Source organism: Panthera uncia, chromosome C2, assembly GCF_023721935.1.
Source record: "Panthera uncia isolate 11264 chromosome C2, Puncia_PCG_1.0, whole genome shotgun sequence".
Taxonomy (NCBI): Eukaryota; Metazoa; Chordata; class Mammalia; order Carnivora; family Felidae; genus Panthera; species Panthera uncia.
This window is the reverse complement of record NC_064810.1, coordinates 147,671,856-147,695,654: the sequence shown is the minus strand read 5'-3', so window position 1 is coordinate 147,695,654 and position 23,799 is coordinate 147,671,856. Positions and strand designations below refer to the sequence as shown.

Genomic DNA, 23,799 nt, shown 5'->3' with positions numbered 1-23,799 from the left:
ATTTCCTTCAGGTGACAAACAATAAAGGAGTGTATCTTGTTTTCAAGGCAAAGAATAAATGTCTTCTATTAAACTGTGAGGATCTTTTAGAAACACAAGTTCTCTGATACTCACATATGACCAAGAAATGCACAACTAAGGGCAAACTGAAATATGGCAATTGTCAACAGACATTTGATTCGTGGCCCACCATGCGACTGACGAATCGCTTAACACGACGGACGTCCACTACCCCAGTCAGTGCCGGAAGCCCCCCAGCCAAGCCCATTGTGCCTGGTGTGGCACCAGTGCTCATTCATCAGACTTGCACCTGCCTTTGCTGCACTCTGAAATGTTGTGTAAAATTGCCAAGTTTTTTTTTATTATTATTTAAAAAATGTTTAATGTTTATTTAGTTTTGAGATAAAGACAGAACGTGAGTGGGAGAGGGGCAGAGAGAAGGAGACACAGAATCCGAAGCAGGCTCCGGGCTCTGAGTTGTCAGCACAGAGCCCGACAGGGGCTGGAACCCATCAACTGTGAGATCATGACCTGAGCCGAAGTCAGATGCTTAGCCAACTGAGCCACCCAGGTGTCCCTAAAATTACCAGTTTTGATGGAGATGCAGGAATCGGGCTAAGGAACTGACGGGGTTCTCAGTGTTCTTTCCCCAACTCAGCAACACTCGCTGTAGCTCAGTGCAAAACGCTTGCTTGTCCTGTGTGCACAAGCTCTTGGCTTATCCCAACTCTGCTTTATTTAACTCAAGTTAAAAGAGCTTGTGTGACCACCGTGTGTTTTCATTCAAATCAACTCCAAATTGCTGCAATCACATGCTTAGAGCTTTGTGGATGTTGATTAAATTTCAAAAAACCCCTCGTAAGTAATTAGCTTCTTTAGATCAAAGAGGTCCGGTGTTGGTCATTTCATCCACGTTATTCTGTAGGCAGAAGGGAATTTGTTTCACGCCTCCCGTGGTCTGAATGATTCCAACGATGCTACCTTCTGTTTGCCCACTTTTACGGCAATCGCTGCATTAACTCCTGAGTCAACGTTTTTTTCCCTTTAATTTTTCCTCACATCACTCCCTTCGTCTGACTTCCTCTTTAATTTTCAGTAGCTCTCAAAAAACTGTCTTCCTTGACAGGTGAATAGAGTTGACAGGTTTGTTTTAACATCGCGCTTTTTTCTAAGAAATAAACTATTTTCCTGCTATGAAATTCAGGTCCCTTTTAATGCCCTTCATTCATCTGCTCCAGGCAAGCTGTAGGTAATCAATCAGAGATAATTCATTCGAAATGTCTTAAATTGTTGTTTTAAATTAATTTCATCTCTTTTATGTTTTCTGAATTTTTCTCAATTACTAAATGCCAAGCAAAAAAAAATTTTTAATTTTAATTTTTTTTAAATTTTTATTTAAATTCAAGTTAGTTAACATACAGCGTACTAATGGCTTCAGGAGTAGAATTTAGTGATTCATCGCTCACATATAACACCCAGTGCTCATCCCAACAAGTGTCCTCCTTAATGCCCATCATCCATTTAGCCCACCCCCCCAACACCCCTCCAGCAACCCTCAGTTTGTTCTCCATGTTTAAGAGTCTCTTATGGTTTGCCTCCTTCTCTGTTTTCGTCTTATTTTTCCTCAAACAAAATTTTTATTGGAAAAATCACATCACGAGTTGTTCTTTGCTTCTTCTGTCTTGGTATTCTGGTTGTTTGAATCACCGGACAAATTTGCAACTTATGTGGCTGACGCCATGTACTTTGGAGTATTTTATCAGATTTTCAAAACTTGTAAGTTGCTTTTTCTTGCCGGAAAGTTGAGGCAGGGGAGGTGCAGTTGACAGTGAGGGGGTGGTAAGACCTCATGCTACCATTTAAGCGTGAAGAAGGTTTATAGATGGGGGCATTGCCTGGCTTTTCCCCCAGTGCTGAGCCTGAATCACCTGGGCGCCTGTAAGGGACCCCACCAGTCCTGGTTCCAAATCCTGAGCTCGAGGCTGCACCCCCTCTGCAGGTGTACCTGGCGGCAGGCACCGTGTATGGACTCGAAGGCCAGCTGAGTGAACTGGAGGATGCCGCCCGCTGCATCCACAGTGGCACCGATGAGACCGAACTGGCAGATCTGGAGGACCAGGTGGCCACGGCTGCAGCCCAGGTTCACCATGCTGAGCTCCAGGTAAGAACCCCCTCCCGCCCAGATGGAGGACCACCGTGAACGAGGGGAGAGCACCCCATCTTCCACAAGAATTACTGCAAAGCCTTTGTATCAGTTCCCTAGCACACTTGCATGGTCCTTTCGGGTGGATTCTGCCCAACCTTCCTTCTAAAAAATTATAGCCTTGATAATATATCAGAATTTTCTTTAAACCTTTGTCGCCTTCCACTTTGACAAATCCTCTGACCCACAGGCAGATCTCCTTGCTATATAGGTTCCCATTCCATCTCAAGACCACCCTCCCCTAACCTGTATCACACTGCTGATGACTTACTTGATGCCCTTTTCCCCTCTATACACTAAGAGCCCCATGAGGACATGACTATAACTGTCTAGCTTAACACGGTAACTTCAGTGCCTGACATCTGACACGGCTTTAGCACTTTGAATAAAACTGGGGTGAATAGCTGAGTGAAACTGAAAATGTAGATTTCTTTATGAAAGAAAGAAGGAAAGAAAGAAAGAAAGAAAGAAAGAAGAGAAAGAGAAGGAAAGGAAGAAAAACAAAAAAGAAAGAAAGAGAGAAAGAGGAAGAAAAACAAAAAAGAAGAAAGAAAGAAAGAGAGAAGGAGGAAGAAAAACAAAGAGAAGAAAGAAAGAGAGAAAGAAAAGAGAAAGAGAAAGGAAGAAAAACACAAAAGAAGAAAGAAAGAAAGAGAAAGAAAGGAAGAAAAACAAAAGAAGAAAGAAAGAAAGAAAGGAGAAAGAAAGGAAGAAAAACAAAAAGGAAAGAAAGAAAGAAAAGAAGAAAGGGAAAGAAAGGAAGAAAAACAAAAAAGAAGAAAGAAAGAAAGAAAGAAAGAAAGAAAGAGAAAGGAAGAAAAACAAAAAGGAAAGAAAGAAAGAAAAGAAAGGGAAAGAAAGGAAGAAAAACAAAAAGGAAAGAAAGAAAGAAAAGAGAGAGAAAGAAAAGAGGAAAAACAAGAAAGAAAGAGAAAGAGGAAGAAAAACAGAAAGAAAGAAAGGAAGAAAAACAAAAAAGAAGAAAGAGAGAAAGAGGAAGAAAAACAAAAAAAGAAAGAAAGAAAGGAGAGAAAGAGAAAGAAAGGAAGAAAAACAAAAAAGAAAGAAAGAGAAAGAAGAAAGAGAGAAAGAGAAAGAAAGGAAGAAAAACAAAAAAGAAAGAAAGAAAAGAGAGAAAGAGAAAGAAAGGAAGAAAAACAAAAAAGAAAGAAGGAAAGAAAAGATTTCTCAGACCAGTATTTTGATGATTTAGATATGGCCTTTTCAGAACTGAAATGATATTATCTGTAAGACAGATAGTATCATTGTGATATTAGCTTGTGAAGACACTTGTTTGCAGCTTGCATGGATATCCCCGTGGCCTCTGACTCTGGATCAGAATTGATTGTGGACTAAGTCGCTGATGCTCAAAGTGGGGTCCTTGAGACGTGCTGGTAAGACGTGCAGTGTAAGCTCAGTATAAGCCCCTGGTTCACGGACGGACACCTGGCATCCCTAAACTGTATCCTAGGAAAACTGGGGTCAGTAGAAACCACCTATGGAGAGAGAAGATGACAGTCTTGCGTGCTAATTATTTTTTCAACCGGGATTTTTGTTTTAGAGAGTCAAAAATCACAACCGCCACTGACAGCGGGAAGCACTCTTGAGAGTGTGAGCACACCCGTTCTCCACCCTGTGGGTGCGTTAACACTGTGTGCTATAGGTGTGGTCTCTTTGGACGCGGCCCCGTCAACTATTCATTATCAGCAAGAATGACTGAAGAGCGTCTGTCCCCAAATACAAATCATTTCACATAAGTGCCACCCAACCTTTAATCCGTTTGCCATAAAGGCTACAGGAAGTGGGATCAAATCTTTTCTTTTCTGGGGTACACTCTGCAGCAAATAACTTCTTGGATGGTTTAGCCAGAAGTTATATTATTTGCGGGTGTCTGGGAGGGTTATGTTGGATAATTAGTTATTCCTGCTTCTAGATTTCTCCGGTCTTCAATTGTAAGAGCCGTGTTTTATGGGAGAAAATCCTGGAGTCCAAACTACCATTTTCTGTGTTTGAATGTGCCTGGTTTTTCTGCGTTTTTAAACATTACAGTAACGTTATCAATAATACCTAGTGTTCAGCGAGCCTGTCTTTGTGCCAAAAGTTGTACTTGGCGCTTGACCTCAGTATTGTAATGAATCCTTCCAGCAACTCCACGAGGGGCTCCGTGATGTGTCTCCTTTCATTTCTAGGGAGACTGAGGATCAGAAAGGTTATCCCACTTGCCCAAGGTCAAATAACTAGCAGGTGATAGAGCCAGGGTTTTAACCTCTCTGACCTCACGGCCACGTTCTTCACCAGCCTGCGCCGTGTGGCTTCCTGAGAAACGTGTCGGTGCTGCCTTCAGACACGCAGACACTCGCATCAGTGCCCTTCATTGGCAGAGGAGGGCATCAGCCCTGCCTTCGGTTTTATGGACCTTGTCTCGATCCGGGAACCGAACTGCGGGCCGCTGTCAGAGCAGGAAGCCTCACACTCCCTGTAGTCTGCCCTTAAAGGACAGATGTGTCGCGAGCAGCTCAAGAGAGTGCAGGGATAGGGGAGGGAGGGGGGACCTCAGGGCAGAGCCCACGCACACTGGCTGCAGCCGCCTTTCAGGTTTCCTGCCTGACACCCCGGTAACACTCAGGCTGCGTGGGGAGAGCAGCAAGACGGCTGGGACCCCTGCCTCCTGCCGCCCCTCCACCGGCCCGCTCCGGCCTCTTCCTGTGTCCCCCACGGCACATCCTCTGAGAACGTGGCGGTGTGGCAAGAGCATGAGCGTTGGCATGAATCCGGAGCTCTGCCCCAGACCAGCTGTGAAACGTTGGCCGTATTACTTACCCTCGGAGCCACGGTCTCCCCATCTTTCAAAGCACGGTACCTGCGTCATAGGTTCACGAATGAGTCCGTGAGCGAAGCGTGAACGAGTTCGCATATTTAAAGCACTTCGCATGATGGCAGCACATACTAATGCTCTTTTCCGGGAGCAGGGACTGTTGTCTTCTTCAACCCTGGGGACCTGATGGATTAGGCTTCTTTCTGGGCCCTGAGTAGGCTCCTGCTCCCTGCATCTGCCTTAAGACTCTGCTGGGGAAAAAAATTCTCTCTGACCTTCTGATGTTATAGTCGAGGAAACTGACGCCCAGGGAGAAGAGGGAGTTTCTCAAGGCACTTGTCCTTTTAGTGAAAGAAACGGACTCGAACCAGGGGCTGTTGGACCTCCCTCCTAAGAGCCGGTGCTCTGCGGTTTTGATTCATGGAGTCATGGGAGATGGAAGGGCCTCTAAATCATACCTGCCTTTCAAAGTTCACATCAAGTGTTGCCTGCTATAGAAGCCTTCCCTGACCACCTTTCACACCCTCCACCCCCGGGCTGAGCCAGAAGGCCCTGGGCCACGGTTCCCATCATGCCCCAGGCTTCCATTTATCCCCAGAAATACTCTGACAAGGGTGTTGATACAGTCTGGAGCTACCAAGCTAGACATGTAAATTTACAAAGAAAAACCTATGCTGTTTTTTTACTATGGCACTAGATAGAGAAGGGCCTCGTAGAAGTTGAATGAATGAGGGGCACCTGGCTGGCTCAGTCAGTAGAGCACAGGATTCTTGATCTCAGGGTTGTGAGTTCGAGCCCCACGTTGTGTGTAAAGGTTACTTAAAAAATAAAATCTTAAAAAAAAGCAAGTTGAGTAAATGAGTATACATAAAGGCATATTTAATCTTTATAGATTCCTAACACTTTTTTTAATTTTTTTATTATTTTTAAGAGCGAGAGACAGAGGGCGAACGGGAGGGGCAGAGAGAGAGGGAGACACAGAAAAGGAAGCAGGCTCCAGGCTCTGAGCTGTCAGCATGGAGCCCGACGCGGGGCTCGAACCCACAAACTGTGAGATTGAGACCTGAGCCGGAGTCCAACGCTTAACCGACTGAGCCACCCAGATGCCCCGAGGTTCCTGACACTTTTAACAAAGATCCTCCCCTCCTGTGCTTTTTCGCCTACCAATTCTGTCTTTCTGTTGCATTAAGATTTCTGATATTGAGAGCCGGATTTCAGCCCTGACCATTGCAGGATTAAACATAGCACCGTGTGTCCGCCTCACAAGAAAACGCGATCAGAAGCAAAGGAACCAGGTGCGTTTGTCCCTCACTCCCTCTGTTGGAATATTGCACCAGCTGGAAAATTTGGAAGATAATGTATCTTTGGCTTTGCAAAGGCGTATTGATTGCTGTGTTCTGTTTGTAGGTACAAACCATAGACACATCAAGGCAGCAGAGGAGGAAACTGCCTGCCCCACCAGTGAAAGGTGTGCTTAAAGGAAAACAGTAGCAGAGCTATCAAAGAATTAAGGCTGACTTTGAGTGACTTGGTGATCTGAGTTTGAGAACCAGACCTAACGGGGAGTTCTTACCTAGAAGTGCTCTTGTGGAGAATGTGTCTTGACTTGAATCCCCCCCAAGAAGCAGATCCATGGACAAGGATATGATTTGGAACGTGATTGCAAGAAATCGTGGTAGGAAAAGAGAGAAATGATTCAGGGAAGGAAATTAAATCAGTACAGTCCAATGTCTTTTTTTTAATGTTTATTTATTAATTTAGAGAGAGTGTGTGTGTGTGCAAGTGGGGAAAGGGCAGAGAGAGAGAGAGAGAGGAGGAGAGAGAATCCCCAAGCAGGCTCCGCACTGTCAGCACAGAGCCCGATGCAGGGCTCGAACTCATGAACCGCGAGATCATGACCGGAGCTGAAATCGGGAGTCAGACTGAGCCACCCAGGCACCCCGGTACAGTGCAATTTAGTTCATAGCTTACTTCTCTGGGCAAATGAGGCTGAATCCTGCTGGGGACTTCTGGGAGACAGCATTGACTGCACCTCAGAGTTTCCTGCCCAAAGAACAGGAAGCTGAGGATATCAGCTGTCAGCCCTCAGCCCCTGAAGTTTCCGGTGGGGGTGGGGAGGCATTAATTCCCTGGTACTTCTGCCCCACCCCATGCATGAGCCAAGGGAGTGACGGTGCTTGTGGTCACATGCTTCCAGAATGTGCCAAATGACAGAATGTGTGGTGATGTCAGGGAAACGTGGGCAGGACACCGAAAGCATCTAACACAGCGCCCCGCCCAGAAGGGAGTCCAGCAATGCCGGGGTGGCATCCTCATCCACTGGGCATTTTGAACACTTTCCCTGGATTTAGGAGCCGCTGACGATGATGCCAAACCAGAAATTTAGATCTACAAAGTAGAAGAACAGACAGAAGATAGATGTTTGAGTCTTGGTTCCACCGATCTTTTCTTCAACAAACATTTATTGAATGCCTACTTCATATTCCATGAGACCCTATACAATTACAATTTATTACAGATCCACGGTCCCTTATCTGAAACCCTTGGATAAATATATGTTTTAGGACGTGTTGGACATCAGAAAGCTAAGACGGTACATGTACTGTATATTTCATAACAGTCCCCTCCCTCTGGTGTCTGGGGAAGCCTCTGATAAACACATTAAATCCTTTCAGCAAAGCTCGAGAATGTTCACACTGGGTGGGATGGACCAGGATTTTAAATGGCCACATGTCAGTTTAAGTCAGGGTTTCCCATCAGACAGTTTTGGCCCCAAAGTTATAAAGATTTTGTCTTTAGAGCCTTTTATAGTCCAGAACTGCAAATAAGGATTTACGAACTATGTTCAGTTATCTCCAAGCTACCTTTTCCTGGAAAGCCGCTAACAATTCTTGAGTTCATTTGGTGCATATCATAAACATAGACACAAAATTTAGAGATTCTACCGTCAGACCTGTGGACTGCAACGAGATGCCAAGTCTAGAGCAAAAATCTGGGTGATGGGGACACCTGGTCTTTCTTCCTCAACACTCGGCCCCGCTCCTGGGTACCACTTACTTCCATGTGTTTCCTTTTAGCCGAAAACATTGAGGCATCTTCAGTGACCACCATCAAAACATTTAACCGCAACTTCCTTCTCCAAGGCTCCTTGACAAACAGGACTAATGAAAGGAAAAGCACCACCAAGGATTTGATGGTAAGTCAGCCCTGTCTCAGTGCCCATCGCTTCCACTGCCGACGGTGCCTCCAGTCTGTGGCCCTTCTGTCTGCAGCTCCCCCGTCAGAGCCCCAGGAAGCATCCTCCGTGGATGGTTTCATGGTCCGTTGGCGGGGGAGACGGGCGGGGGCGGGGGCGCAGTGAGAAGTGATGAGCACCCTGCCCGGTACCGCTCACCTCTTTGATACGTGGATACGTCCTCTCAGCCGTACATCCAGCTCCTTGTGGGGTTTGATCCGAGAGAAGTAAAAATACGTACATGGGAACGTCAAGGTCTGGTTGAGGTGCCAGAGTCCTTCTCCTGTTTTTGATCCAAATTCACTCTTCCTTAAATCTCTTCTTAGCCCTGAATGACTTGTGCTCCTGAGAAAAGCCAGCAGCTGCCCCTAAATGCAAGGGGAGGGACAGGACATCATTGGCACGTAAAGAGGCGATCGCGTACAGAGGGCTAACGGACTGTTTGCCTGAACACCAACACATGCTTCAGATTTGGGCAAAGGCTTGGTGCTGTTGATACGGGAAGTGATAATCCAGCTAACCTGCCTCAGTGGTACCAATATGCTGAGGGCAGATGATGTCTGAGTGACAGGATTAGAGCAAGGGCCAGTTTATTCTGTTGTCTTTTATGCCTCGCCCCTCCCTCCCTTCCCCTTCCTCCCCCCCCCCCACCCCCACCGTCCCTGTGCTCTGAGTGCGGAGCACCAGGTAATGATGTAATGGGGGGCGTGCCCTTTGGGGTTCCGGATTACTGCGTCTCTCAGGCACCCCATGACAACAGCGCTGCCCGCTAGCTTTTCTTCACTGCTCAGCCGTTACCCTCGACCTTTTAAAGTCCAGTTACTTTGCTCCTGGCCGTCAGAGCGTTACTTCAAAGAGTGAAAAAGATGCATTACGCACTTAAAAGGGCAGACCATTGGGGTCAGGGAAGGAATCTGTTATAAATAAGAGAGTTACAAATAAATTACCTTTCATAGAGATAGAACACAGATCAGGGGGTGCCAAGGGCTGTAGGGAGGGGCCGTCGGAAGAAGCCACTCGGTGGATAGGAGGTTTTACTTTAGAGGGACAGGAGGTTTTCAAACAATGGCTGCACTACATGGTGAATGTACTAAATGCCACTGGACTGTTCACTTTAAAATGGTTAATGGGGCGTGTGGGTGGCTCAGTCCGTTGAGAGTGCAACTCTTTTTTTTTTTTTTAATGTTTTATTTATTTTTGAGACAGAGAGAGACAGCGCATGAGTGGGGTTGGGGCAGAGAGAGAGGGAGACACAGAATCCGAAGCAGGCTCCAGGCTCCGAGCTGTCGGCACAGAGCCCGACGCGGGGCTCGAACTCACAACCCGTGAGATCATGACCTGAGCCGAAGTCGGTCACTCAACCGACTGAGCCACCCAGGCGCCCCGAGAGTCCAACTCTTAATGTCGGCTCAGGTCATGATCTCAGGGTAGTGATCAGGCCCCACACTGAGAGGGGAGCCTGCTTAAGATTCTCTCTCTCTCTCTCTCTCTCTCCCTTCCTCTTTGCCCTTCTCCCCTGCTCATGCTCTATCTCTCCCTCAACATAATAAAATAAAATAATAAAATAAAATAAAATAAAATAAAATAATAAAATGGTTAATGTTACATCACCTAAATTCACCTCAGATTATTTTGAAAAATAAGTTACCTTTAGATAATACAGCGAGGTTAAAAATGAAAGAATGGACAATATTTCCTAAAGAAATGCAAACAAAAAACAGCAATATCACTTTCAAACAAAGTAGAATCCAAGAGAAAAACATTTGGAGAAAACGGGGAAGGAGGATGTTTTAATTTTGATTTAAAAAAATCGGGGTGCCTGGGTGGCTCAGTCAGTTAAGCGTCTGACTCTTGGTTTCAGCTCAGGTCATGATCTCATGGTTCGTGAGTTTGAGCCCCACATCGGGTTCTGTGCTGACAGTGTGGAGCCTGCTTGGGATTCTCTCCCTCTCTCTGTCCCTCTCCCACTTGTACTGTCTCTGTCTCTCTCAAAATAAACAAGTAAACTTTAAAAAATAAATAGGTAAGTCCTGAGCCTTTCTTGATTCAGCATGCAAAAGTGATACAATTCATTGTGCCATGGCTGGTGACTTTAAAATTCCCTTAGCAACCCTGGGAAGCCCAAATATGCCAAAAATAAACACAAATTACGAGGAGCCCGGGTGGCTCAGCTGGTGAAGCGGCCAACTTCAGTTCAGCTCATGATCTCACGGTTTGTGAGTTCAAGCCCCGTGTCAGGCTCTGTGCTGACAGCTCAGAGCCTGCTTTGCATCCTCTGTCTCCCTTTCTCTGTGCCCCTCCTCTGTGCACACGTGTGTGCTCTCTCTCTCTGTCTCTCAAAAATAAACATTTTTTAAAAAATTAAGTACAAATGAAAGCATGTGAAAAAGAGAGACTCTCCAGCCGCGCTGTCATGCAGAGCTCTCCAAAATGACGGATATGTTCTCTGTGTGGTGTACAATATGGCAGCCGCCAGCCACATGTGGCTGTTGGGCCCTTGAAATGTGGCTACTGCCTCGAAGGAACTGATTTTTTAAATTTCACTCATTTTAATTAATCTAAAGAGCCACATGTGCCTAGACCACCAGAAGTGACAGAGCAAACCTAGCAAATTGGAACAAAACTTAAAATACACAGAAACTCTACTTGGAAGTTAGAAAGCACGTACACCCACATACACGATGCATTCCAGACATCAGAGATAAAGGCAGAAACCAATGAATGCAAGCCAGAAAACTATAGAAATGATCATAAGTTCAAGAGCTTATTCTTCGAAAAAATAAAAAGCAGAGTGTTTTGTAAGCCAAATCAAGAAAATAAATAAATAAATAAAAATAAGAGACTCTAACAGATGTAAATTTTTAATTTAAACATGCCATGCGATGTAAATATATAGTAATGAATTTTAGAGGCTTAACTCTAATAAAATAAGAATTACATCAGAATATTAGTAAGAACTGACTTAAAACTTAGTAAAACTTAAAGAAAAGATTGTCTGGGGCCACCTGGGTGGCTCAGTCAGTTGAGCATCTGACTCTTGATTTTGGCTCAGGTCATAATCTCACAGTTCATGGGAGCAAGCCCTGCATTCCAAGAGAGCTTAGAATTCTCTCTCTCCCTCTCTCTCTGCCCCTCCCTTGCTCACTCTCTGTCTCTCAAAATAAATAAACATATTCTAAAAAAAAAAAAGACTGGACAAATAGTTTTGCTGATAAATTTTTTAAGTTTATTAATTTTGAGAGATCGCAAGCAAGGGAGGAGCAGAGGGAAGGGGAGAGAGAGAATCCCAAGTAGGCTCCATGCTGTCAGCACAGAACTGGACTCAGGGCTCAATCCCATGAACCAAAGTGAGGTCATGACTTGAGCCAAGATCAAGAGCGGGAGGTTTAACCAACTGAGCCACCCAGACGCCCCTCAGGGATAGATTTTTTAAGCAGAAATTAATTCCAGGCGATATAAAGTACTCCGGAACACTTAAAAAAAACTTGAAAACTGAAAGATTCGTGTTGTGAAGCTACACGTACGTGTGCGCACGTGTTTCGTGCCTGCTCACACACACACGCGTGCACACACACCCCACACAACAGCTCTCCTTCTTCACATGTACACACACACAGCTTACTACATAACGCATCAGCGAGTTAACTGCAGCAGTAACTTTTACAGAAATGCAAGGACACCTTTAAGACTGAGGTATTGATTACTCAGCTACGTCAGTAGTTCAACAAGAAAAGTCATTTCTTCCCAAATTAATTTGTAGCTTAATCCAATTCTCATAAAGCTCTCAGTGGGACTTTCTTTCAAACTAAAGTTCCTGAAAGAATGACTCAAAGAATAGACAAAAGCATTTTTGCAAAATTAAAGTGATTTTCCTGCTAGATTTTTTTTAATCTTTATTTATTTTTGAGAGAGAGACAGAATGTTGAGCAAGGGAGGATCAGAGAGAGACAGAGACAGAGACCGAATCCGAAGCAGGCTCCAGGCCCTGAGCTGTCAGCACAGAGCCTGACGCGGGGCTTGAACTGACGAACCATGAGATCATGACCTGAGCCGAAGTCGGACGCTCAACCGACTGAGCCACCCAGGCGCCCCTCCTGCGAGATTTTAAAACAAATTAAAAGCTATAAAAAATGGTCAGTGGAAAAGAAGGCTCAGAAGAGGTACAGGCATATCTGAGAATGTGTTTTTGATTTGTTTTAAAGTATTAGGAACTCCCTTTTGCAATTGCACCAAAAACAATAAGATACCCAGGAATAAATCTAACTGCAGAGGTAAAGGATCTGTACGCTGAAAACTATAAGACACTTACGAAAGAAATTGAAGAGGGCAACAAAGAAATGGAAAAGCGTTCCATGCTTACGGATTGGAAGGACAAACATTGTTCAAACGTCTGTACTCCCCCGGCTGCCTGAGAGGCTCAGTTGGTGATGTGTTCGACGTTGGTTCAGGTTATGATCTCACAGTTCGTGAGTTCGGGCCTTGCGTGAGGCTGTTAGCGGGGATCCTGCTTTTCTGTCTCCCCCCCTCTGCCCCTCCCCGCTCTCAAAAATAAATAAACAATAAACAAATAAATGTTCTTTTAAAAATAAATAAATAAACGTCTATACCACCCAAAGCAATCTACACATTTAATGCAATCCCTATCAAAATACTACCAGCATTTTTCACCGAGCTAGAACAAACAATCTTAAAATTTGTATGGAACCGCAAAAGACCCCAAATAGCCAAAGCAATCCTGAAAAAGAAAAACAAAACTGGAGGCCTCACAATTGTGGATTTCAAGCCATATTACAAAGCTGTGATCATCAAGACAATGCGGTACAAGCACAAAAACAGACACATAGAGCAGTGGAATGGAATCAAAAACCCAAAAGTGGACCCACGACTATATGGTCAACGAATCTTCAACAAAGCAGGAAAGAATATCCAATAGAAAAAAGGACAGTCTCTTCAACAAATGGTGTTGGGAAAACTGGGCAACAACATGCAGAAGAATGAAACAGGACCACTTTCTTACACCATACACAAAAATAAATCCAAAATGGATGAAAGACCTAAGTGTGAGACAAGAAACCATCAAAATCCTAGAGGAGAAGAGAGGCAGCCACCTCTTTGACCTCGGCCGCAGCAACTTCTTACTAGACACATTGCCGAAGGCAAGGGAAACCAAAGCAAACATGAACTACTGGGACTTTATAAAAATAAAAACTTCTGCACAGCAAAGAAAACAACAAAACTAAAAGGCAGTCTATGGAATGGGAGAAGAGAGTTGCAAATGACAGATCTGATAAAGGGTTAGTATCCAAAATCTATAAAGAACTTACCAAACTCAACACCCAAAAAACAAATAACCCAGTGAAGAAATGAGCAGAAGACATGAAGAGACACTTGTCCAAAGAAGACATGCAGATGGCCAACAGACCCATGAAAAGATGCTCAACACTACTCATCATCAGGGAAATACAAATCAAAACCACGATGAGATACCACCTCACACCTGTCAGAATGGCTAAAATTAACAACACAAGAAACAACAGGTGTTGGCAAGGATGTAGAGAAAGGGGAACCCTCTTGCACTGTTGGTGGGAATGCAAACTGGTGCAGCCACTCTGGAGAATAGTATGGAGGTTCCTCATATCAACAATAGCCAAACTAGGGAAAGAGCCCAAATGTCATCAACTGATGAATGGATAAAGAAGATGTGGTTTATATACACAATGGAAGATTACTCAGCCATCGAAAAGAATGAAATCTCGCCATTTGCAACAATGTGGATGGAGCTAGAATGTATTCTGCTAAGCGAAACAAGTCAATCAGAGAAAGACAAATACTGTATGATTTCACTCATACATGGAATTTAAGAAACAAAACACATGAACTTAAGGAAGTGGGGGTGGGAAGAGAAGAGAGGGAAGCAAACCACAAGAGACTCTGAACATAGGAAATTGGCCATGGGGGTGGTAATGGGAAGGGAATCATTAAATAACTGCTGTATTCCACATGCCAAATAAATTTCAGACAGATTAAAAAGTACAGGTAGGGGCACCTGGGTGGCTCAGTAGCTTGGGCATCCGACTTAGGCTCAGGTCATGATCTCATGAGTTTGTGAGTTCAAGCCCCATTTCGGGCTCTCTGCTGCCAGCTGGGAGCCTGCTTCGGACCCTCTGTGTGTCTCTGTGCCCCTCCCCTGCTTGTGCTCTGTCTCTCTCTCTCTCTCTTTCTCACAAAAATAAATAAACACTTTTTTAAAAAGTACAAGTAAAAAATGCATCACTTTTGGGGTGCCTGAGTGGCTCAGTCAGTTGAGTGTCCGACTCAGTTTTGGTTCAGGTCATGATCTCATAGTTCGTGGCTTCAAGCCTGCTTAGCATTCTCCTTCTCTCCCTCTCTCTCTCTGCTCCTCACCTGCTCATGTGCATGCAGGTGCACCCCTCTTTCTCTCCAAAATAAACTTTTTTTTAAGTATCATTTTTTAAATAATTAAATATTCCCAGTCAACGAGCACAAACATTTTTTATGATATAGAAAACAGGGGCACCTGGGTGGCTCAGTCGGCTAAGCATCCAGCTGTTGATCTCAGCTCAGGTCTTGATCTCAGGGTCTTGAGTTCAAGCCCTGCATTGGGCTCCATGTTGGGTGCGAAGCCTATTTAAAAAGAAAAAAAAGAAAAAAAGCAGGAGACATTTTTAATTGCCTCTTCTTGCCCTTGCCAAGTGGCTGATGACCATGCGCTCATTGTCTCGCCGTAGGAGCCCAGTCTGGCGTCTGCTGTGATGTATTAGTGCCACGGAGCTCCACTGCCAGTGACCCACTGCCTCCGGCCGTACACGACAGTGCCTTGACCCAACAGCCATCCAATACTGTACCGATTTCCACCCGAGGAGGGGGCCTGGGGGGGCCATGGTGCACCACTGCACAGGGCTGTCCTGATACCTCACCCAGAAAGCAGCCCCAGACTTGAGCACTGCGGTCTTGCCCACTCGCTGCCTTAGGCTCCCAGGGGAATCCAAGACAGAAAACCGAGACGCTGGCTTCCAACAACAGAGCTCCCTGTTCAAAAGACGCATCTTCTCCGTGTTCGCTTCGCTACTGTGTGTTGTCTTTAAGATCTCTCTTTTTTTTAATCCCTTTGATTCAACTGAAATTATATGTCAATAGTTATTTGTCCAAAGGAGAACCGTTGGGAGCTGGGGGGGGGGGGGGGGGAAAGAAGGGAGATGGAGATTATCGTTTAATTCATCACCAGTTCTTACTAATCTCTCAAAACCACGTTTGTCCCACAAACGCTAAGGAAAAATGTGCAGATGTCCCCGCAGTGAACATCGGGACCGTCCCATCTGGGGAGCGCGCACCCGGCAAGGAGGCAGGTCTCCCTTCAGCCGCCTCCTTCCTGGGAAGCTCCTAGCTACCCCTCTCCCCACACCACACGACCGTAACCAGTGGCCCAGTCATTTCCATCGCTTTGCAATCACACACCACGGAATGGAAAGTTCTGACTCACCCACGCCAGGCCCAGGTCTTTCTGAATCGAGGTGTCCTGGAGAATTTAGGGTTTCTCCTTGGACTCACTGACAGGTTCCCCACTGTGAAGGGGAGAGGAGCTTGAGAAAGCTCACCATTGGCTTAACTTTGGGGCGCTGTCTGGAATCCACGTGATGCAGCTTAGTGATGGCCGCGTCTAAGTGGATTCTAACCACATGAGAAAATGTCCTCCAGAATTTATTTCCCAGTAGATAATTCGGCAAAAGTAGTAGGATGACCTGAAAGGAAAAAAATGGTTAAAAGAATAGCCTTGGAAAGCTCACAGGCATGAAAAAAGCAAGGACAAACTGTGAGTTTAACAGACACACGAGCCGACACGTGCTCCACGTTTGTGGTCTCGAAGGCATGACCGTGTAGAGTGTGCTTGTAAAAGCCAGTGGAGCAGAATTCCGCTCAATGAACTGAGCATTTACAGCCTTTGTTAAAATTTGTCCCTGAGACATTCTGAATCTTAGGAAGAGAGCAAACGATGGGGGGCAAGGGGATAGTTTGACCGAAATGTTTTAAGTGACTGCTTTGAGGAAGGCAGTTTCTTCTCATTTTCATCCTCGGAGCAACCCTCTTCAGTAGGTATCCCCACTTTTCAGATTTGGAAACTGAGGGGGCCAGAGAGATTAGTTTGCCAAAGTCACACCTCTAAGCCAACTGTAATCGGAATGCCTCCCCAAAGCCTCACCCTGCGTTGGTTTCAACTTCTACCTTCTTTTGCTGCTACACACATTGCCAGACCTGATTTGCTGCTGAAATGTGTGTTCCGATCCATTCCTGATGCGATCTACCTATCTTCCGGTGACACCCTTTGCTGATCCTGTGTATGTGCTATCCAACAGAAGTGACTTCTTTGAAACACAGTAAATCTTGGCTTTTTGTTCTGTTGGTATGACTCAAAGCAGACAAATACAAATTTTAAAAACACAACAACAACAACAACAACAAAAGATCTGAGTTCCAAATCGAATGTTTCCTTTAAGAGGCATGAAAAGCAACTATCGGTGTGTTCCAGTGTTAATATTCAGTTTTCTTTGACAAAAATGTGTACTGTGTAAGCCTTGCAAAAAACAAAAACAAACAAACAAAAAAAAAAGAAGCCTGCTCTATGGCGTTTGAAATTTTATAAAGGTTTCCTTGTGCCAAATAAGTGCAAAGATTTAATTTACTATTAAAAACCATAAGCATATGTTATAGTTTCGGAAGAATTATTTTGTCATCAAGTGATTTTGATCTTCAGTGTCAATATTTATATTTAGATTAATTTTTATAAATGAAAATATTTTAATGGTTTAAGAAAACGAGGACAATAAGACCATATCTTTGATGACTTCTGAAAGTTATGCTTGCCTTCATGTTATATGCACATCGCCAAGAATTACTGTCAAGAGAAATGATAAAGAAGTAAAAGTCATTTATGAAAATAATGTGTGTGGGGGTGTGGTTTTTGGGGGTTGGGGAAGACTGGGAGTGGAGAGGAGGCAGGGAAAGAAGTCAGTGGCCAGTCATCGGAGGGGCCGAGATTCAAGGCTGCTAGCCTCACACCCCACGTTCCTTCCAGTTCCACCACTGGCTTTTCCATTGCTCGTTATCCTGAGAACGGAATTTCCCAGCATGAGCCCAGCAGTCCCAAAGCAGGAGACGGGAGGGGAGTGGTGTGATTTAATCCCTCGGGAGACCTTTTTGATTGTCATAACTTGGCGGGGCAGAGCGGGCGGGGGGAGGGGGGGCGGGTGCTGCTCCTGGCATACAGTGGAGAGTGGCCGGGGATGCTGGTAAATGCATAACCACCCACAACCAAGAGTTATCCAGCGCCAAATGTCCATAGTGCCCAGGCTGAGAACCCTTAGACCCTGCAGGTAAGCCTGGACATCATCGGGGAGGCCCCTGCCCATCCCTGCAGGGACTGCATAGCCAAGCAGGAAGCAGGACCGTGACTCTCCCAGAGTCTTGCACGGGATCGGTGGCAACTGTTGCTTCTCTGAGGCTGGCCTCCCCAGACCCTGGCCCCTGCCATCCCCGAAGAAGAGTAGGAACCCTCCTCTAACCTGAAATGAATGAATGAATAGTAATTCTAATAGAAGCCACCAGCCTTCTCTATCTGGTGGCCTAACACAGTAATACTCCAACTTGAGTGGCACCAGAATCACCTGTTAAGACACAGATCCATAGGATTCACCCGGTCATCTCTAGCTTTCTCCACACTCCCGTGAATGTGCCTGGCACATCGGTGTTTGCTAAGCATTGGTGACAAACGAGCTAACATTTAGGTCAACAGGGCATTTCAGATGGGGGAGAACAACATCGTCGACCCACCTGAAATTCTCTTCAGGCAGCGTTTCCTGGCTGGAGTTCCTGATTTCTCCATCCTTCCTCCCCACGGCCCCAGCCCTGCAGGATAGGATAGCAAGACAGTCAAGAGAGGCCAGTCACACTCAAGTAACGGGAACAGTCCGCCTCTCTAACCCGTAGAAGTCCCCAAAGCCTGTGTTGAGCAACCAATCGGCATCATCAGTGTAGGTTTTCAAGAGAATCCATTTGAGCCAACAATTTGAATATCAAGAGGGATGGGCAGCTGTGCTCACAGAAAAAGTACGGCACTTCTTGCTTCTGGGGTATTAGAGCAGTGTAATAACATTTCCCCCTAAGAGGTCAGTGCTTGATTTGCCACAACAGCAACAAAAATGTGACCCAATAGTCAAGGCACGTGAAGGCTGCCAGAAAAAACTAGGCTCCACTCCTAGACTGTCCACGTCCTAGCTCCTTGGCCTGTCACCTTGTATGTGAAATGGGTTCTAGTGGTGTTAAAAGGTTCAATGAAATAACATGGGAGAAAACTCAGTAGAATCTTGGAGTACTATAGGTACTCAGTGCTTGTGTCCTCCTTCTCTCGGGATAAGAAAATCCTTCACACACGAGCACCGTGACTTGTACGAGATGCTATGCCTCACTTTTCCTACTGATAGTAGAAAAGACCCTCGTTCTACAAATATGCACGCCTTTTACACCCTAACTCTGAGAAGAGGGCACCACCCTTGACATTGGGCTTGACCACGGGACGTGCCTTATGGTCGGTGGAACATACCTCTCTCAGTCCACTGGGGCTCTGTGATGAAATACCGGAGACCCAGCAGCTCATAAACAACAGGAATGTATTTCTCACCGTTCCGGAGGCTGGAAATCCAAGACCAGGGTGCCAGCATGGCCAGGTGCTGCCGGAAGCTGTTGCGGACTGCCATCTTCCCACTGTGTCCTCCCACGGTGGAAACAGGCGAGGAATCTCTCCGGCGCCTCCTTTAAAAGTACACCAGTCCCAATTGGGAGGGCGGACCCCTCATGACCTAATCACCTCCCAAAAGCCCCACCTCCTTATACCATCACCTTAGGGGTTAGGTTTCAACATATGAATGCGGGGGGGGGGGGGGGGAGGCACATTCAGATCATAGCATTGGAGTCTCCAACCCTTGGTTTGGACTTGGCCACATGACTTGCTTTGGCCAATAAGATGTTACGGTGAGAGCTGCATAAGGGGCTTGAAATACATTTATGGAGGTGGGTTTGTCCACTTACCTTTTGCCACTCACTATGAGAACGTGTCACAGGTCCAAGGAACAGGGCCAGACCCAACCAACCTACAGCCTGCAGCCAAGCTTGGCTGAGCCCAGCCGAGATCAGCAGAGCCACCCCACCAACCTTTAGACAGACGAGCAAGAATAAACCACTGAATCTGGCAGTAGCTTATGACACAGGAATGGCTAATGGATACGCTACCTGAAAGATGAGTTTTATCACCTTAGATGAATCCTGCTGGGGAAGAAGTGAAGGTGAGTGGCTGTCAAAGAGAAAATCACGTGCCAGTATGAAGGATACATAAGCAAACTATTGGGCTGTTTGTTTTCGACATTTCACAATTGATGTAGGCAACTTCTGTTAGGTTTCCATCACGCGCCCTAAAACATAGCATCGCTCTCTTGCTGTCACTCTCGCGTGTGCGCGTGTGCATGTGCGTGTGTGTATTGATCTCTCACAAAGGGTTCTCTTTCACTGAGATTTTCGATAAAACACTAAAGCACGGGAGACATTTGGTGTGTTCTTGTAAAAATAACCTCTCTCACAACAGCCACTCCATTTTCTCCCCGGGGAAGTATTTCCCATGCGCAATTTGCATTCTACGGAACAGTTGGCTGTGCGAGCCTTCTGTCTCTGCAACTGGGTTCCAATTATGATAAAGTGCAGGTAAATAGAGCTGCATTTTAAAGAGTGTTCAAAGGGCTAGAAAACTTTAATACCCACTTCAAACACTGGAAACCTCAAAGAAGTTGTTTAGAAGGATCCAGGTTGGTAGAATCAAGTCCTACAATACGGAAAAGTATGTTTTATATCAAAGTTAATCAGGTTTCATAAAGATGAGAGCGTTAAGGTAGCGCTTCTCAGGGCGCCTGGGTGGCTCAGTCGGTTAAGTGTCTGACTTCAGCTCAGGTCGTGGTCTCGAGGTTCAGGAGCTCGAGCCCCCGGTCGGGCTCTCTGCTGTGAGCACAGAGTTTGCTTGGGATCCTCTGTCCCCCCTCTCTCTCTGACCCTTCCCCAATTGCACTCTTTACCTCTCTCTCTCTCTCTCAAAAAATAAAAAATAAATAAGCACTCAAAAAAAGTAGTAGTCCAAAGTGGGGTACAGATAACACACAAGGTATAGAATGTGGTCAACTGCGGACAGGTGAAAGAAAATACTAGAACTTCTATTTATACTTATGTTTTATCTGGAAGCAAGTTTACCAATATTAAATACATGATAGATGACAGTACATGTAAATAATTTATAAATGAAACTACATCTTTTGAGCACGCATCATCAAACAGTTTTTACTCGTGGCATATGTAGCCAAAAAGGTCTGGAGACCACCCACGAACTAGAACACCCAGTACACTTCTCATGACTCAAATTCCCCTTCCAGGTAGTCCCCACCCCTGCCCTGTCAGGGACCGTGCTAACTCTCAAGACATGACCCAGGGCTTGAAGGGCAGCTGGAAGCAGGACAGAGGGGGGGAGGTCATCCTGAGAGCCCCAATCTATTGGTTTGCCTGGGATGAGTGTCCCTCCAACCCTTCAGAGAAAAGCTTTCGGTCAGTCTTGCCTTCCTTGCTCTCCCCCCACGCCCCCAGCCCAGGGAGGGAATGTCTACTTCCTGGCCAGCCATCTCAACTGAGCTTCTAAAGGACATCAGGGCATTTTTGCCCAGAAGCGACCCAGGAGGCAGCCTTGAGGTGTGGGGATTTCCAATCAAGTGTCCTTGTGGCTCTCTGAAGCGGACCCAAGTTAAATCTCTGCTAGCAGAGGTAAGAGCCACGTGGCACTGTGAGGCAGGTGTAACAGCCTCTCCTCTATCCCGTTCTGCGTCCCTCCGGTTTATAGCCCCCAAAGCCCTCCAGCCAGGCAGGCTCAGCCGTTCACAAGCCCAGCAACCTAAGGACCTCCAGGAAGTCTACTTGCACAGGAAAAGGGCACCGAACATCCGTACATCTGCCATCTCTTAAGATCTCGCGTGAGTCCAGGAGAGGCTGTACTCTGCTCTGAGCAGAGCAATTTGGAGAGTATTCCCTTGGCCCTTCCCCGTCAAGTCTGCCAAGTTCTCAGTCTGTGCTTGCTCAGGAAGGTCTGCGAGACCTGAGAGCCTTGTGGCCTGAGGACCGCGAGAGCCACCTTCTTCCCCGTGTGCTGTGTGATCAAATGAAAAAGTGATGCTGGCCCAGAGCCAGGGTGTGCCACAGCCATGGGGTGTTAGGATGACAGGACGCAAAGGCACGTAATTGCCGTCCTCATTCATTGAGCAATATGGCCATTACTTAATGGAAGCTAAAAGAGCAGTTTGCAGGCAGTCGGGGTAGGATTTTTTGTCGCACTTCCGTCTCCAACACGCCCCCCCTGTTTTCTGGTAATGACAATAACTTGGCACTTTCAAGCCTGTCTTTCCTGGTTTATTCTTCCCTTCTGTTTTATTCATTTCATGACAAACGCGCTCAGAAGTCAGAAAAAGATTGCCGTCTTTGAGGACGGGCCAGTCTTTAAAAGGGGAAGGCTGGACAAGCATTCTTTGCCCTGAGAAATGTAGACCATGTGTCGTGAATGCTCCACCGGGAACAGACTGTGAATGAGCATTTCCACCCCATTTGTAATGTGGGTCTTTGTAGGACCATCCTGGTGATGAATGGGTTTGCTCTCCTCAGTCTGGCAGAGTTGAGGTTCTTTTTTGTCTTTGAATGACACTGTTTTTGCTTTTGCTGTGCCCAGCAGCGATTCTTCCTAGTGACCACGGGCTATTGAAATGCTGACTATCTGAGGTTCAACAGCTCTGCTGATGTCACTCGGCCAAATGTCAGCTTGGTGCCCGTCGATTGTTGAACTGTCTGATGACAAAAGAATAATAAGTAAGTCCTTCTTGACTCGAAGGAGTTAGGATTCTGCTCTACTGGCCTCCACTCTGTCTTTGATTGCAGGGGAAAATAAACATCTTGGCTAATGTTGAAATAATAGATCTACAATGTGGTTAGAAAGCCCGTTTCAGGCATTGTCAGAGCTGGGCTGTACCAGATGGGAATTCTGGACCACAGCTCCTGGTAGGGTCCCATTTACCCTTTGTGGGTCACAAGCCATTAAAGCTAAGACCTTTCTCAACTCTGTGTCTTCCCACATCATATTCAATCCTCTGGAATGCCTCCCTCTGACTGGGAAAATCCCTACCTATTCTTTAAGAAGGCTGTGCTCAAGTGTCACCTCCTCTCTGATGGCGCCGGATCCCTCCCAGCCTAGGAGAATCCTAGTGTAACCCAGGTAGTTGGAGGGGGGTGCCACTCAAAATCTAGGTTCAAACCTATACTGGTTCAAACCCTTAATTCTATTTCCTGTAAAGCCCAAAGCCTTTCCCCAAAGTCTGTGAGTTTGTACTTTTGAAGATCTGTGGTTTCTGATCTCTGCTTCCCTGCTGCAGGCTCTGTTTCGCACTGCAACAATCCAGAGAGGAAATTTAAGCCCGTCGCCATTTGCATTTAAAACAACAACAAAGACAACAACCCACCATTTCTAAATAGTAGACCTCACTGAAGGGCTTCAGGGCAGCAGGAGCTGGCAGAGGTTGGGGGTGGCGTGGGGGAGCAGGTGGGGGCATATACATGTCACCTAATGGCTAAAAATCCCACCGAGACATTCCTGTTCCTCAAAAGTCCTCTTTCCAACCAACAGTGGACTTTCCATTTGGCACCAGTCTCCTGCTGTGCCCTGTCTCCTCCTCTCTGACCTCCAGGATTGCTTGGCCAACTCCACGGGCCTCCGTGATGTTTTGGCCCCACTGAAAACTCAAGGCATACAATCCGTCCCACTTTCTGCCCCAAGCACTTGCCCAGAGACACCTCTCCACCTATGCAGAGTGCCGGGACTCACTGTTAAGCTATCATTTTCCACCTAGTTGTGTGATTCACTCCTTCCTCTCTATGCAGACCATTTTGCATGTTCCCCCACCACCATCCCATTTATCACAGATAAATATCATTTATGTGCAAGTCTGGATCAATACAGTGAAATCCTACGTTTAGTCCATGATTTAAGGCAAGACATTGAAAAGTTTGGGAGGGAAGTGACCCAATCAGATTTGTGAGTTATTCTTTTTAATTGCTCTGGATTTTTAGCATAAGGAATACATTGCAGCAAGACAAAGATTATGGGGAAACTAATTCAGAGACTTCCCAGAGAGTCCAGGAACAAATCAAGACAGCTTGGATCGGGGCAGGGAGGAAGGAGAATTTCGGTGGATCCAGGAGACATTTCGGAGGCAAAAACGGGATTGGGGAATTGGTTGGATATGGGGAGTAAAAAAGATTGAGGTGTGAAATAAGGAAAACATTGCTCCCATTCACTGAACTGGCGGATGGTGAAGGAAGATGAATTCCTTTTGGGATATGTTCAATTTGAGATATTGGCCAAGTGGAGAGATCCGGGAGGTAGGTGGGTCTACCTTTGCAGAGATC

At 45.9% G+C, this 23,799-nt stretch overlaps 1 protein-coding gene across 1 annotated transcript in view; it reads left to right on the top strand.

Annotated features, from left to right (window-relative positions):
- Nucleotides 1-15,442, top strand: part of MYRIP (myosin VIIA and Rab interacting protein) — a 317,497-nt gene extending 302,055 nt beyond the window's left edge. The window contains 5 exon segments of the mRNA XM_049628960.1: nt 2,000-2,161; nt 6,209-6,313; nt 6,426-6,486; nt 8,096-8,214; nt 15,003-15,442. Of these exon segments, the coding sequence (XP_049484917.1) occupies nt 2,000-2,161; nt 6,209-6,313; nt 6,426-6,486; nt 8,096-8,214; nt 15,003-15,035 (480 nt within the window). The 3' untranslated portion in view covers nt 15,036-15,442.
- The last annotated feature ends 8,357 nt before the right edge of the window (nt 15,443-23,799 follow it).